At 41.9% G+C, this 15,192-nt stretch overlaps 1 protein-coding gene across 1 annotated transcript; it reads right to left on the bottom strand.

Annotated features, from left to right (window-relative positions):
* Positions 1-5,924: 5,924 nt before the first annotated feature.
* On the bottom strand, positions 5,925-10,154 carry smx5. Its single transcript, XM_015962366.3, has 5 exons — positions 10,075-10,154; positions 9,818-9,885; positions 9,459-9,489; positions 9,313-9,372; positions 5,925-6,397 (listed from the first exon to the last, which is right to left on the bottom strand). Exons 1-5 carry the CDS (start codon positions 10,075-10,077, stop codon positions 6,272-6,274), a joined length of 288 nt encoding a protein of 95 aa, XP_015817852.1. The 5' UTR covers positions 10,078-10,154; the 3' UTR covers positions 5,925-6,271.
* Between the last annotated feature and the right edge of the window lie 5,038 nt (positions 10,155-15,192).

The raw sequence follows: 15,192 nt of genomic DNA, 5'->3' as shown, positions 1-15,192 counted from the left end.
GGGGGGGGGTATCTTTACAGTAAGCTCTAATGGGAAACAGGCTTCAACGCAAATGGTTGTTTCCTTGGTCCTAGAGCTCAACCAGTGTCAAGTTAATATAGCGTAATATTGTTTTTGGATGGTAAAAAGTGCAAGGGTCAAAACTTGACTATGGAAAAAGTGTGTGTGTGTGGGGGGGACATGTCCCCCCCTGTCCCCCCCAAAATTACGTCCATGTTTCACAGTAAATGCTTGTTGCTCTTGCACTCACGTAAAATAAAAGTGCTCACATTGGCCGTTATAGCTGAGTTTTAAAGTGTTTGACGGTAATTACCAACAACAAAAATCAAGGACTCACTGACCACTTTATTATGTACACATGTTCAAGAGCTAATCGGTCGATCACATGACAGACACTCAACATTTAGGCATCTAGACGTGGTAAAAACGCCCCGCTGAAGTTCAAACGTAGCTTCAGAATGGAGAAGAGGTTTAAGGGACTTTAAACGTGTCATGGTTGTTAGTGACGGGCTGGTCGGAGTCTTTTTATGGGTTTGACAGAAACTTTTGTCCAAAGTGACGCTAATGAGGACATATTTTAGAAACAGCTGGAATTTTCCCAAACAACCATCTCTAGAACTAAGAGAATGGTCCCTAACAGAGTAAACGTCCAGCTGTGTGGATGAGAACATCTCAGTAACATCAGAGGTCGGGGGAATAGTCAGACTGGTTCTAGATGATAAAAAGACAGCCAAGGTCTACAGAACAGCATCTCTGATCCACAGCAGGTTGAAGCTTGAAGCAGATGGACTCCAGCAGCAGAAGACCACACCAGGTGTCTCTCCTGTCAGCTAAGAACAGGAACCTGAGGCTACAACTCACACAAGATCACCAGAACTGGACCAGAAGAGACTGGAAACTGTTTCCTGGTCTGATGAGTCTGGATCTCAGCTGCAACACTCAGATGGTCGGGTCAGAATCTGGTGTCACCAACATGAAAGCACGGATCCATCCTGCCTTGTATCGATGCTTCAGGCTGCTGCTGGTGGTGTAATGGTGTGGGGGAGAAGTTCTGGTCCCACTTTGGACCTCTCCCCAGCCTACCTGAGTATTGTTGCTGACCATGTCCATCCCTTTACGACCACATGGACCCATCTTCTGATGGCTCCTTCCAGCAGGATAAAGCACCATGTCACAAAGCTCAGATCATCTCTAACTGGTTTATAGAACATAACAATGAGTATACTAGACTCCAGCCACCTCCACAATCACCAGCTCTCCATCCGGTCCAGAACTTTTGGGATGTGACCGAACAGCAGATTCCCATCATGGATGCAACTGTGTGATGATGTCATGTTAACATGGACCAGAACCTCTGAGGAACGTTTCCATCACCTTGTTGGGTCTATGACACAGACGGCTCTGAAGGTACAGGAAGACGTCCAACTGGTACCAGTAAGGTGTTCCTAACAAGGACCTAAATCTTGAGTGAACTCGTTTGACTGTTTAACTTATAAAATAATGGACGTGAGAACTTTGATAGCGTAGAGGCCAATCCACTCGCACGCTGACCGGGATTTTGCCGTTTCGTAAGGCTCAATTCTTCCTCACGCTAAAAACCAGAGACCGCTCTCTGTTGTTGAACTTACTGTGGATGAACAGCAGAAAACAGACAATTATGCAAAAAATAGACATTAGACATGTTTAGGGTTAGAGATTTAGAAACCTTTTTGCATTTGATTTTGTAGACATGTTTCTGTTGAGAAATAAAAAAACGATTTCACAACCAACAGGACCTGGAGGAATGACAGCCGAGCAGCTCAACGCTGCAGATCCTGCTGCTGCTTCTTCTCAAATAAATGGTAAACGGCCTGTATTTGATATAGCGCCTTCTAGAGTCCTGGAACCCCTCAAGGCGCTTTACAACACAATCAGTCATTCACCCATTCACACACACATTCACACACTGGTGGAGATGAGCTACGATGTAGCCACAGCTGCCCTGGGGTGCACTGACAGAGGCGAGGCTGCCGAGCACTGGCGCCACCGGTCCCTCCGACCACCACCAGCAGGCAACGTGGGTTAAGTGTATTGCCCAAGGACACAACGACAGCGACAGACTGAGCGGGGCTCGAACCTGCAACCTTCCGATTACGGGGCGAGCGCTCAACTCCTGTGCCACCGTCGCCCCGTCAAATAAGCACATTATAGTTCCACTCAACTATACTTTCCTACTAATCAACTATTTTAAACCCAGACAGTTGTGTGATTAATGCGAGTAGTAAACGTGTGACAGTATAAATACATACTGAAAATAAACTTAGAATTTTTAGGCCAAAAAGGAACAAATCATCTGGTTTTTATGAAGTCCTAAAATGAAACATTAGCAGCGTAAAATGAAACACCTTAAGTAATCCACAGGGGTCCAGGTGCCTTCACTGGATTACCATGAGCTGTGTGACTGAGAACCTTCCCCAGCATAACACCTGAAGTACGTCATCATTTCGTTTTTGTTGATGCGAGGCCGAACGGGTAAACTACTTCTAGTAGGAACAAGAAATTGTGCTGATGATGACACTCCTAAGAGCGGTGTCCACATATGAGGACATCGACTTCATGCACTATATGATTCTATTCTCATCATCTTGGACCTTCTTGTTAGCCACACACAAGAATTTTTTTTTATAGGAAATTTGACTTTTTAATTGATCTTTATTTTGTTCCCAATTATGAGTCAACTAGTCTGTAAAAGCTGTTTTTTCTTTAAAATCACACCAAACACAAAGCTGGGTCTCAGGTTAACGGAGCTTCAGACAGTTTTAACTACAGGGAGTGAGGAATTATTAGGCAAGTTGTATTTTTGAGGAATAATTTTATTATTGAACAACAACCATGTTCTCAATGAACCCAAAAAACTCATTAACATCAAAGCTGAATGTTTTTGGAAGTAGTTTGTAGTTGTAGCTATTTTAGGGGGATATCTGTGTGTGCAGGCGACTATTACTGTGCATAATTATTAGGCAACTTAACAAAAAACAAATATATACCCATTTAAATTATTTATTTTTACCAGTGAAACCAATAGAACATCTCCACATTCACAAATATACATTTCTGACATTCAAAAACAAATCAGCGACCAATATAGCCACATTTCTTTGCAAGGACACTCAAAAGCCTGCCATCCATGGCTTCTGTCAGTGTTTTGATCTGTTCACCATCAACACTGCGTGCAGCAGCAACCACAGCCTCCCAGACACGGTTCAGAGAGGTGTACCGTTTTCCCTCCTTGTAAATCTCACATGTGATGATGGACCACAGGTTCTCAATGGGGTTCAGATCAGGTGAACAAGGAGGCCATGTCATTAGTTTCTCTTCTTTTATACCCTTTCTTGCCAGCCACGCTGTGGAGTACTTGGACGCGTGTGATGGAGCGTTGTCCTGCATGAACATCATGTTTTTCTTGAAGGATGCAGACTTCTTCCTGTACCACTGCTTGAAGAAGGTGTCTTCCAGAAACTGGCAGTAGGACTGGGAGTTGAGCTCGACTCCATCCTCAACCCGAAAAGGCCCCACAAGCTCATCTCTGATGATACCAGCCCAAACCAGTACTCCACCTCCACCTTGCTGGCGTCTGAGTCGGACTGGAGCTCTCTGCCCTTTACCAGTCCAGCCACGGGCCCGTCCATCTGGCCCATCAAGACTCACTCTCATTTCATCAGTCCATAAAACCTTAGAAACATCAGTCTGGAGGTATTTCTGGGCCCAGTCTTGACGTTTCAGCTTGTGTGTCTTGTTCAGTGGTGGTCGTCTTTCAGCCTTTCTTACCTTGGCCATGTCTCTGAGTATTGCACACCTTGTGCTTTTGGGCACTCCAGTGATGTTGCAGCTCTGAAATACGGCCAAACTGGTGGCAAGTGGCATCTTGGCAGCTGCACGCTTGACTTTTCTCAGTTCATGGGCAGTTATTTTGCACCTTGGTTTGTCCACACGCTTCTTGCGACCCTGTTGACTATTTTGAATGAAACGCTTGATTGTTCGATGATCACGCTTCAGAAGCTTTGCAGTTTTAAGACTGCTGCATCCCTCTGCAAGATATCTCACTATTTTTGACCTTTCGGAGCCTGTCAAGTCCTTCTTTTGACCCATTTTGCCAAAGGAAAGGAAGTTGCCTACTAATTATGCACACCTGATATAGGGTGTTGATGTCATTAGACCACACCCCTTCTCATTACAGAGATGCACATCACCTAATATGCTTAACTGGTAGTAGGCTTTCCAGCCTATACAGCTTGGAGTAAGACAACATGCATGAAGAGGACGATGTGGACAAAATACTCATTTGCCTAATAATTCTGCACTCCCTGTATTCTTAAATGCATTTTAGTCCATTTGTTGATCGTGTGTGTGTGTGTGTGTGTGTGTGTGTGTGTGTATGCATTGCCAAAAGGGAGTTAATACCAATTAAATGGAAAGGATAAGGTAATTTCCTAATTATTTCACTTAGTCATTCTAGAATGTAAAAGACTGTTCATTAGACAAAATCATTAGACAGCCGATTATCACTCCAGGAGTGGACGTCCAAGGAAGTTCACCACGAGGTCGGAGCCTGCAATCGTCAGAGAAATGACCAAATCAGCTGCTGCGTGTCAGAGTCCACAGGCGTTGGGTTACAAGTTCACAACAGTTCACTAAAAAAACACTGAACATGTAAGAATTTCTTAGAAGTGTTTATCAAGATGCCAAAGATGTTCTTTGTTAGTTATGGTAACTTGAATCTTAAAGCTTCCAATTCCAATTTTATTTATAAAGCGCATTCAACAAGGCGTTACAGCCAAACAAGGCGCTGTACACTAAAAATGTTAGTTAATTAAACCGGCGTTATACAAACATGTAGAACAGAGATAAAAGATAAAAAGGAAATACAAAAAAATTCCCAAAACTAACAGCTAAAAATCAATAAAACACAGGGAGAATAAAAAATAAGAAAAACATTTTAAAAAAGAACCTCAATAGTACGGAAGTTGATATTGTGAAGTCCATTTTTAAACAATGTCGTTTTAAGTGAGGTTCATAATTATGTCAAAAGCTTAAGCTAAAGGCCAATCAGAAACTATTAACCCACGGAGCAAAATTTGTTATTTGCTGTTGACTTGTTTTCATATAACTAATGAAAATGGAAGAAAAGGGTGCTCTAAACTTTTATCAAGAGGCCATTTTTACATTAAGGAATAATTATCCTCGAATCTAACGGGTTCAGTTTTAGAGTAAAGCTGCTTTTCTTGTCTGACAAAACGTAGCAAACGTGTGTTGCACCGGTTGATCATTTTGTCAGAGAAGTCAGAAGACCCGATCGAAGGTCAAAGTGACACGGTCCGAGGGCCGCTTCTGGCCTGCGTGTGTGGTGTCAGGCTCCCGGAGGTTATCTGAGGCCGTGTTTACCTTAAAGAACTTCTAAAAAGCCTCATTTTGTGAAGCCGTAACACAAAAACAGGTGACCGCTTACAGAATGACTCACTAATGTGAGACATGGGGTCATGGAGTCCTAAACAAAGTCAACGATTATGTTTCTAAGAGTAAGCGGTTTCTCTGGAAATCTAATATTCTTTTGAAAGAGTAACACAAACCACCTTCTGGATCTGAGTACACTGAAATACTAAAGTAGTGGTATTAACAATCCTAACCAAAGGGAATGTAAACAAGTCAGCAGTCCCAATAAGTAAACCATCTTCCAAATTAACCAGAAACACAAGAGGCCTGTGGTCACTGCGTGGTTTCATTACAATATTAGACTCCAGTCATTTCCCAAATTATGGCTAAGTCAAGGTCAACCAGGTCATGAGAACTTTATTTCCTCACAGTCCATCCTTCAAAAGTCAACGCTGATGACAGATTCTACACGTTTTGATAGTTTCAGGATAAATAAAAAAATCAGTGAACACGAGCAAAATATAAATACCTTTATTTCTAAATGGCATAAAAAACAAGTTTTTTTTTATCTCAAACAGAAAAATGAACACAAACACCACAACAGATCCCTGTCTCTCCTCTCTGAGCTCTAAACTGAATTTGGATTTATTTTCCACGAGAAGGATCAAACAAACTTCCTCTGAGCTACGGACCTTCAGTCTGCAAATTATCGAGCATCAACAATGGGAATGCATCTAAAATTCTGTGACAAACAGAAGAAATTCAGCAGTTCTGCCAACAAACAAAAGCTGATCAGAGTTCGTCAAACGTAAATGATCAAAACCCAAAGTATCCAACCCCCCACCCCAACCCCACTGCCCCATCACTGCTTCTGCTGCATGGCTTCCTTTCGCGCCGCATCTTGCAGAAGCTGAGTGTCCACCTCGTCAGCCGGCAGCTGAACGTATCGGACCACCGATCCACGGATGAAGCAGTTTTTCACAGACAGCTAGAGAGCAACACAACAGGAAACGGCGGAGTTCAATGCAAAGACAATGCAAAACAGGGTTGGGTGCTAAAATGAGGAAACCTTCATGCACGGCCGTCTAAAAACAGCTTCTGTTTTATTTGAATACTATAATTAAAACCTTTCAAGTATACACCAGCTGTTAGCTCACCGACTGAGCAGAATAGTTCAAACCTGGGTGCTTATGTCGGTGTGTGGACTTCCTGTATGATTTCAGGAGCCATTCCTGTATTATCTTTGCTGCCATCCTTCTCAGTGGTATTCACTGTCTGCTCGTTTTATCGACACATAAATGGATTAAAAAGATTATTTAGAGGCAGAACATGTAAAAAATATGTGCAATTTGTTGCTTTCATAACTGGAACTGTAGCGACGGAAGCTCAAAAATTATTTTACGCAATGTTTTAATAGATATTTGAGAATTGGTTTTGTGTACTTTATATGGTTTATGTGTACTTTGTTGTTGGCCATGTTCTGCCACCTTTTATAAATGGTCACCATCTTCTTGTTGTAGTAAGCAAAGTCATTTGTATGTTATGCGAGCTAAAAGCACCAAAAGTGAGAAAAATGTGTGTTTGTTTGGGTAAAACTTATTCTTTTAAGCAATAAATCTTCTTTTATATATACTTATTTACACACTCTTTCCTTAGTACTATGAGAAACACACACAACCACCAAGCAAATGAAAAAAAAAGAGTTAATACCAAAAGGAAGACATTGCAGGTGACTTTTAATACTTTTTCTGGTGACGCTCCATAAGCCCGGATTTCCACCTGACGCAAAAGCTGTGCGTCATGAAATAGAGGTGTTTTACCGGCGAGCTCCCTTCCCACCGGGAGTGACTCTGCTGCGAAAAGGGAGCTAAAGTGTTCCACGCAGCTGGTCCTGCTATGTCACTAAACCACAGGAGAACAGCACATGTGATTTCAGAAGACCACACAATAACAGGCAAGGAGAAAGACAGCTGCAGGTATCCACAAGGTCTGTTCTGTTCCGTTTACATTGGCTACGGGGGTTTCAAAGGAAATGATGTACGTCTATCTGAACGTGACTTACTTAGAACGTTTTGGGATGTTTGACACCGCCTCTGTGTTCGGCTTCCTGTCCGGCCGGTTTGATGGTTTTGGAAGGGTAGCACATAAACAAATAGCGTAACGATGGCGTACACTTTTGCCACTTACACACTAGCCGCCGGTAGAAAGGAACCTATTCGCTATAACGGTGGCTAATTTCAGCGAGGTAAGTTTAGCGTCCATTTCATGACGCTTTCACGTTCGGTGGAAAGCTCATTCAGTCTAACCCTTGTGGTAAAGGTGAGTCCTCGGAACGTCCGAGTAAACGTATTAACTAAAAGCATCTTTGCTGCAGAGAGTGTTAATAAAACACAACCGTTTGTGGGCTACAAATCCACAGGTTTGTGAGTTAATCTAGACTATTTAAAAATCACTTTTCCTTGAGTTTTTATGACTTCAGGTAAAAATAAAACTAGTTTGTCAAGATTTGATACATTTTTAAGGAGATACCCATGAGCAAGCCAAGTTGTGAGTAAGTATGGTTGAAATAAATTTCTAGTTAAAAACCCATTTACTTTCAGTTGTAGGGCTGAGATTTTTTAAATGTGGATATAATTTCAAACAAGAAACCTGATGACTCAATATCTTTACATCAATATAAATATAAAAACAGTGAATTTCTAGCATTAGCAGGTGCAGCTATTGCTATCCACTAGCTTGTTCTGTCTCTATGCGATCATTACATGTATTCTCACGTGTCTGCTCGATCAGGAAACCTCTAGGTCAATTTTCTGCCCTAAACTTTGCATTTGGATTAGTGGTTTTTAATTATTTGGGGACATTTGTTCGTGTTTTAGTGAGCCTTTTCACTACGGATGTGTATTGGTGAAATTGTGGCGATACGATACGTATCACGATACAGGGAAGACGATACGATATATCACGATATATTGCGATACATTCAGCCAGACGATATCAGCGATTTTTTAGACTGAATTTATTGTAGAAAATTTCAATAAACAGTCCAAACTGATACTTAACATGTTAAACATGAGGTATCTGAACCATAATAGAGGGATTTATATTTCAGTGGTGGAAACAAAACCCAATGCACACTGCTGCTAGCTAGCGGTCAGTGTTTGAATTGCACCAAAAGAAAAGAAAATACACAAATGTTTGCATGTAAACTATTCCAAAAAGTTCAACACATGGCTTTTGGATATCAATATAATATTGCAGGAAAAAACATCACGATATATTGCCATATCGATATTGTCTTACATCGCTACTTTTCACCGTGGCTGCTGACGGAGATTTATTTATCCTGCTGGTGCTGAGAGACGGGTCAAACCAGCGGCATAAATATCTAAACCTACATGTGTGTTAGCATACAGCTGTACAAGTGTTTCTACAGCTCAAACTGATAGAGAATGGCACTTAGGTTGATGTTTGACAAGAATCTGATTAAATTGTGCATTTAATCTGCTGATGAATTTATGATTACACTTTCTGTAGACAGCTTGAAGGGAGTTAACTTGCAAATATTTACAGAAGAAAAAATATGGAGGTATAATATTGTAAAATTGGAATTCTGCAAAAGGACACTGACAAATAAGTTTTCATCCAGCCCTATTAAGTTGTATTTTTATTTTCTGAGGACTAGAGGTAAGGCTTTAGTACTCGACCTGAAAACAAAACAAAAATCTGTCGCATCTTTGGTTTAAGTGAATAATCACACCTTTTTACCAATTAGAGGGCTGAGTTTGTGTTTGTTAACCCTGCTGTGAATGTGGAAAACACTCGTAGTGAGATTAGCCTCAGATTTCTACAGACATCTGAAGCAACGTGACCTTAGGACCGATGTGTCTCAAGTATGCTACTTACCATGTGTGGATATTTCTCTGGATCCGTCACACTGATGTCTGTCAACTTTATGTTCAGGTACTAAAAACCAAAAAGAGTAGGAATGTAAATGTCAAAAAACTGCAGAAGTTTGTCTGAAAGAGTTTCAAAAAGTGTATTTTCAATACCTGGTCAACAGAATGAAGCGTTCCGCAGATGCTGAAAACAGATGTGTGGATAAATATTCAAGAAAACAAACATTTGGACACTTTTGAATAGGCTACATGGCTCGTTTAGCTCGGTTGCCTTAATTTCCGAGTCAGACTCGTGTAGAAACGTCGCAGTACTAATAAGCTACAAGTCCATTGGAATATACAAAGAAATAGCTCAAGCTTTAGCAGAAGTTCATTCAAAGCTTCGCGTTTAGAGACCACTTGTTTCCAACGTGGTGCTACAGTGGGTCGAATTGCTAGCGTTCTTTCCTGCAAATGAACAACAGCTTCAACGATTTATCACAGCAGTGGAGGCCAAGCCGTAAAACACTAACCTCAGATCGTTCTTGAGCTCCACCACTACGTCCTTCCCAACCAGAGACTTGAAAAACGAGTAGAAAAGCTGCGGAGCACAACGACATGCTAACGTTAGCGTGTAGCTGCACGCTACACGTCGAGCACGACAGTTTATGAACAAAGAGAGAATGGAAACACTAACAGTTACACAAAGACTAAGGTAACGACTTATTTAACTGTCATGTGTTTGGTGTCATGCTAAATACATTTTGAATATTGAACGAGGTTAGCTCACCATTTTTGCGGTAGCTTTGTTCAGTAGTCGCGTCCGCTTTTGATGACGTATCAGGGAGCGCTGCAAATACAGACAACTACCACCAGGGGGAGCCAGAGGTCTTCAACATATTCAGCTTGAATCGTATCCATTTCTTTGACATGTTTTGCTCATAATTAATCAACATTGTGTTTTTTTACACACTTAAGTGTGATTACAGCATCTAATTTGCCTCTGAAAAATTAAATCTGCCTTAATATCACTTTGCGTAACAAACCCTAATAGTCCACGTCCCTACACACACACACACACACACACACACACACACAGAGAGAGAGAGAGAGAGAGAGAGAGAGATATGTTAAAATAAAGAAAATCTCACTCTGAGACTTTTAAAGAAGTCGGCAGCCCTGGTAAATAGGATAAACCTATGTGTGCCTTACCTACGTATGAAATATATGTAAATGGCCCTATTTTGCCCAGCTGTGTGCAGCAGGTATGTTTTTCTTCTAGAATAATGAAAACTGGTGAAAAATAGGTCTAAATCCTAATCAGCGTTGATTTAAATTGTGATTAGATGACACACATTTAAACAGATGATGACAGATGTGCTCAAACTTGTAAACAGCCTTAACCCATTAAAGCAAGGACATAAGATAGTCTAATAATTAGGTGATAAGATAAACCCAGCAGAGAAAAGAAGTCAGTCTAACAGTGGGATAAAATGCAACAAGATTTATGACAAGCTCACATTTGGCGTTTGTCTGCTTCTTTTATTAAAATAAATAAATGAATAAAAAACGGAAACTGGTATGGTGCAAAACAGGACAGAATGGTTGGTATAGAGATGAGTTCCCTTGTTTTATCTATTTGTTTCTACTTCAATGTTTTACCCCCTTTGCACTATTTTAATTGCTTTTATTTTCTATTTATTCATTGTGATTTATGTTTCTTATGTACTGTGTACAGCACCTTGGGCTCCCTGACAAGGTCGCGGAAGGCACTTTATAAACAAAGCTTTGAGTTGAATTGAATTCACATTTTCTTCAAAAAACTCAAGGTCCGGCTGTAAACATAAAAACTCTGCAGCAAGGGAAGACGGTTTCCTCTTATATGAAAAAGCCAGTCGTAGGAGAATTGATCCCTGGTGGGTACCACATAATTCAGTCGGTGCCTTAAAAAGTACCACATCTGGAATCCATCCCTACTCCTTATACTGGTCACCCTGGTGTGGGAAGGCTTCCAGTCTCAAACCAGTCATCCATGCTGATTGCCTTGGTCCCTCAGGTTCAAGCAGGTATAGTCCCATCAGTGTCTCTGCTCTCCAGTCCCATCTGTCGGTGGTCTCTGATGAACTGGTTTTGGCCCAGACTGTGTGCAGAATCTCACCATGATCTTTCTAGAGGAGTTCACTGGTTCTCAAAATTTCTGCTAGCGCTTTGAAACCTATTTTTTATTTAAAATAAGGTCAAACCAGGGCTGAAAGTTTAACGATTAAATATGTTTTATTTGCATGTTTTGCCATTATGATAAGCAAACCTGGTTTCTATAGGCTGACACAAGTAAGGCTTGACCCATATTTGCCTTGTTTTTCAGGTTTTTAGGTGACCCCCCCCCCCCCCCCCCCCCGCCACACACACACACACACACACACACACACACACACACACACACACACACAAAGATGCTAACAGGCATGTTCACAGTATGGCACGGGGGCCATCTGTGGTACTCAGGGTGATTGTGTGCAGCCCCCTCTTGCATTTCTAGAAATGTATCTCTCCAAAAGCCTGTTGATGTTTATCGACACTTTTTATGTTTATTTTGTAATATCAGAAATGTGAGTAGTAAAATGAAAATAATAAAACCATAATAAAATAATATTAGCAATTTTTTATAATGAACAAAATCTCATTTATGAGGCCCGCAAGGACTTTAACTTGATCATTTGGGTCTTTATCTTGATCTGCTACTATAATGCTGGTAAACAGCCTTTTCTTGCTGCAGTAAGGCTTAGCTCAGCGATCATAGCGATGCATTCAGGTAATCCCTTCTTCATCTGGCAAAGCAGAAGGTCCATTAACAAAGAAAACAAATTCTTTGTTGAAGAAAAATAAGGAACCTGCTTGCTGCATCAGAAACAATGAATAAAAAAAGTAATAGCAATAATTAATTATTAATAATGAAACAAAATTAACTAATCAATTAATTAATTAATTAATTGAAGCTTCTAGAACTGGGTAGACACAACAGATGAGTCTGCGTCTGCGTGGGACATCATAAAGGAGCGTCTGTGTCCAGAGACTATAAAAGGCCATCAAGCAGCACTTGCTTCAGTCTTGTCAGAGCTCCTGCTGAGAACACATCGCTGTCTTTGGACACCCAAGTAAGATTGAACAAACAGAAGAAACATGTCGTGGTACGATTCATGTCTTCACCCAGAAGAAATGGATTACGATTCAGTGATCGACCTTGGTTCTGATCGTGAGGACGAAAACTCAGAACTACTCTCACAAACTGAAGAGATGGAGAACGATATGCTTCATGAAACAGATGAAACATCCCTCTTTGGTGCTGAGACAGTCTCTTCAACGTGAGACTAATTTATTTGCTGAGTTCTCTGGATCTCAAACACACACACACAGAAGGAAAAAAACAGGGCAGCATGGTGGCACAGTGGGTAGAACTGTTGCCTCACAGAAAGGTCACTGGTTCAAATCTTACCAGCTTCCCTTCTGTGTGGAGTTAGCATGTCCTCCCCATGAATGCGTGGGTTTACTCCCAGTGCTCGGGTTCCCCCACAGGCCAGAAACACACGTTTAGGTTCTTTGGTGACTCTAAATTGTCCCTAGTTGTATATGCGTGTCCCTGTGAAGGACATGACCTGCTTGCTCAGTAGGAGGGACTGTGTAGAATCACAGACACGAGTCAGTGACTCGATAACATCTGCTGGGTTTCCGTAGATAGGACAATTATAACTAATTAGAATGATGAACTGAACTCAAGACGCTGTTTAATACGAAAGGTTCAACTGCACGCTGTCGCTCGAGCCATTGGAGGAAGAACAATAATGAAGATAACAAATCCTTCCCTTTAAGGGGCAGGCCACATAATTAATCTGGAAAGCTAACAGTTAGCAAACTGAAAGCAAACCAAAACAACACAAAACACACAAAAAACACACATTTTAGTAGTAAAAACACCCTCAATAATTTATAACAGAGAAAATTTTACAAAATGCTAAAGTAATGCATCTTAAATTAGGCCTAAACTGTACATTTTCCAGCATTTTGAGAGGATTTCTGAACGTCTTTTTGCAGCTTTTGCTCTCCTCAGCAACACAAAACGTTAAAGGCACTGCTGGTAGACTGAGACAGGGTTCGATTCCCTGTGGTGCCCTGCTGACAGAATCAAACGCTGTTTAAGGTAAACCTACATTTTTCTAATGTGTGAGCCGTGTTTTCTAATGGCTTTTTATCACCTGGGAGATGTTATCACAAAGCTGAATGCTAGTAATGACCAGTAAATATTGTGTTTTGTGGACTTGAGATAAGATAAGATAAGATGACCTTTATTAGTCCCACAAGTGGGAAATTTGTTTCGTTTACAGCCAAGTAAAAGCAAAGTAAAAGTAAAAGTTATGCAGCAGAGGGAGAAAAACACTAAAATACAATAAGATCGATCGCAATGAGATAAAATAAACTCAATACAATAGACAGTTTATACCTTAAGAATGGGTTAAAAAATAATAACCATACTAGATACAGCTAGAAATACAGAGTACACTTCATCCAACAGATTTGTTGTAGAGTCTGACAGCAGTGGGGAGGAAAGACCTACGGAATCTCTCTGTCCCACACCTTGGGTGCCGCAGTCTCCCACTAAAGGAGCTGCTCATAGCTGTCAAAGTCACCTGCATGGGATGGGAGATATTATCCAACATGGATGACAGTTTAGCTGTCATTCTCCTGTCACTCACCACCTCCACAGGGTCCAGGGGGCATCCTAGAACAGAACTGGCCCTGCGGATCAGTCTGTTCAGCCTCTTCCTATCCCCCGCGGAGATGCTGCTGCCCCAGCAGACCACACCATAAAAGATGGCCGAGGCCACCACAGAGTCATAAAAGGTCTTCTGGAGAGGGCCCACAACTCCAAATGACCTCAGTCTCCGTAGTAGGTACAGCCTACTCTGCCCTTTTCTATACAGGGCATCTGAATTATGAGTCCAGTCCAGTTTATTGTTCAGATGGACCCCAAGGTACCTGTAACTGTCCACAGTCTCAATGTCCATGCCCTGTATGCTCAATGGTTGAAGCGAGGAATGCTCATGCCTACGAAAGTCTACCACCAGCTCCTTAGTTTTGCTGGCATTAATCTGTAGATAGTTCAACTGGCACCAGTCCACAAAATCCTGAGTCAGTCTCCTGTACTCCTTGTCATCCCCATCCCTGATGAGACCCACAATCGCAGAGTCATCCGAGAACTTCTGCAAGAAGCACTGAGTAGAGTTATAGGAGAAGTCCGCAGTATAGATGGTAAAAAGGAACGGAGCCAGAACCGTTCCCTGGGGGGCCCCCGTGCTGCAGACGACACTGTCCGACACACAGCCCTGAGTCCTCACATACTGTGGTCGGTCAGAAAGGTAGTCCAGAATCCAGGTAGCGAAGTGATGATCCACTCCAGCGTTCACCAGTTTGTCCTTCAGAACCGAGGGAAGAATGGTATTGAAGGCACTGGAGAAGTCAAAAAACATGATCCTCACAGTACTCCCAACAGTCTCCAGGTGAGCGAGCGAGCGATGCAGGAGGTAGATGACCGCATCATCAGCACCAATGCCAGTTTGATAGGCAAACTGAAGCGGGTCCAGTGAAGAGCCCACTAGGCGCCGAAGCCAAACCAGAACCAACCGCTCCAGAGTCTTCATCAGATGGGATGTTAGAGCCACCAGCCTGTAGCTGTTAAAATCCTTGGGGCGTGAAGTCTTTGGCACCGGAACTACACAAGATGTTTTCCAGAGCTTTGGGACTCTTCCCAGCCTCAGGCTCAGGTTGAAAAGGTGCCCGATTACCTCACACAGTTGGTCCGCGCAGGACCTGACCACCCATGCGCTGATACCATCTGGACCCGCTGCCTTCCTGC

Source organism: Nothobranchius furzeri, chromosome 16 (assembly GCF_043380555.1).
Source record: "Nothobranchius furzeri strain GRZ-AD chromosome 16, NfurGRZ-RIMD1, whole genome shotgun sequence".
Taxonomy (NCBI): domain Eukaryota; kingdom Metazoa; phylum Chordata; class Actinopteri; order Cyprinodontiformes; family Nothobranchiidae; genus Nothobranchius; species Nothobranchius furzeri.
The sequence above is the reverse complement of the archived record's forward strand: the minus strand, read 5'-3'. Positions and strand labels throughout refer to the sequence as shown.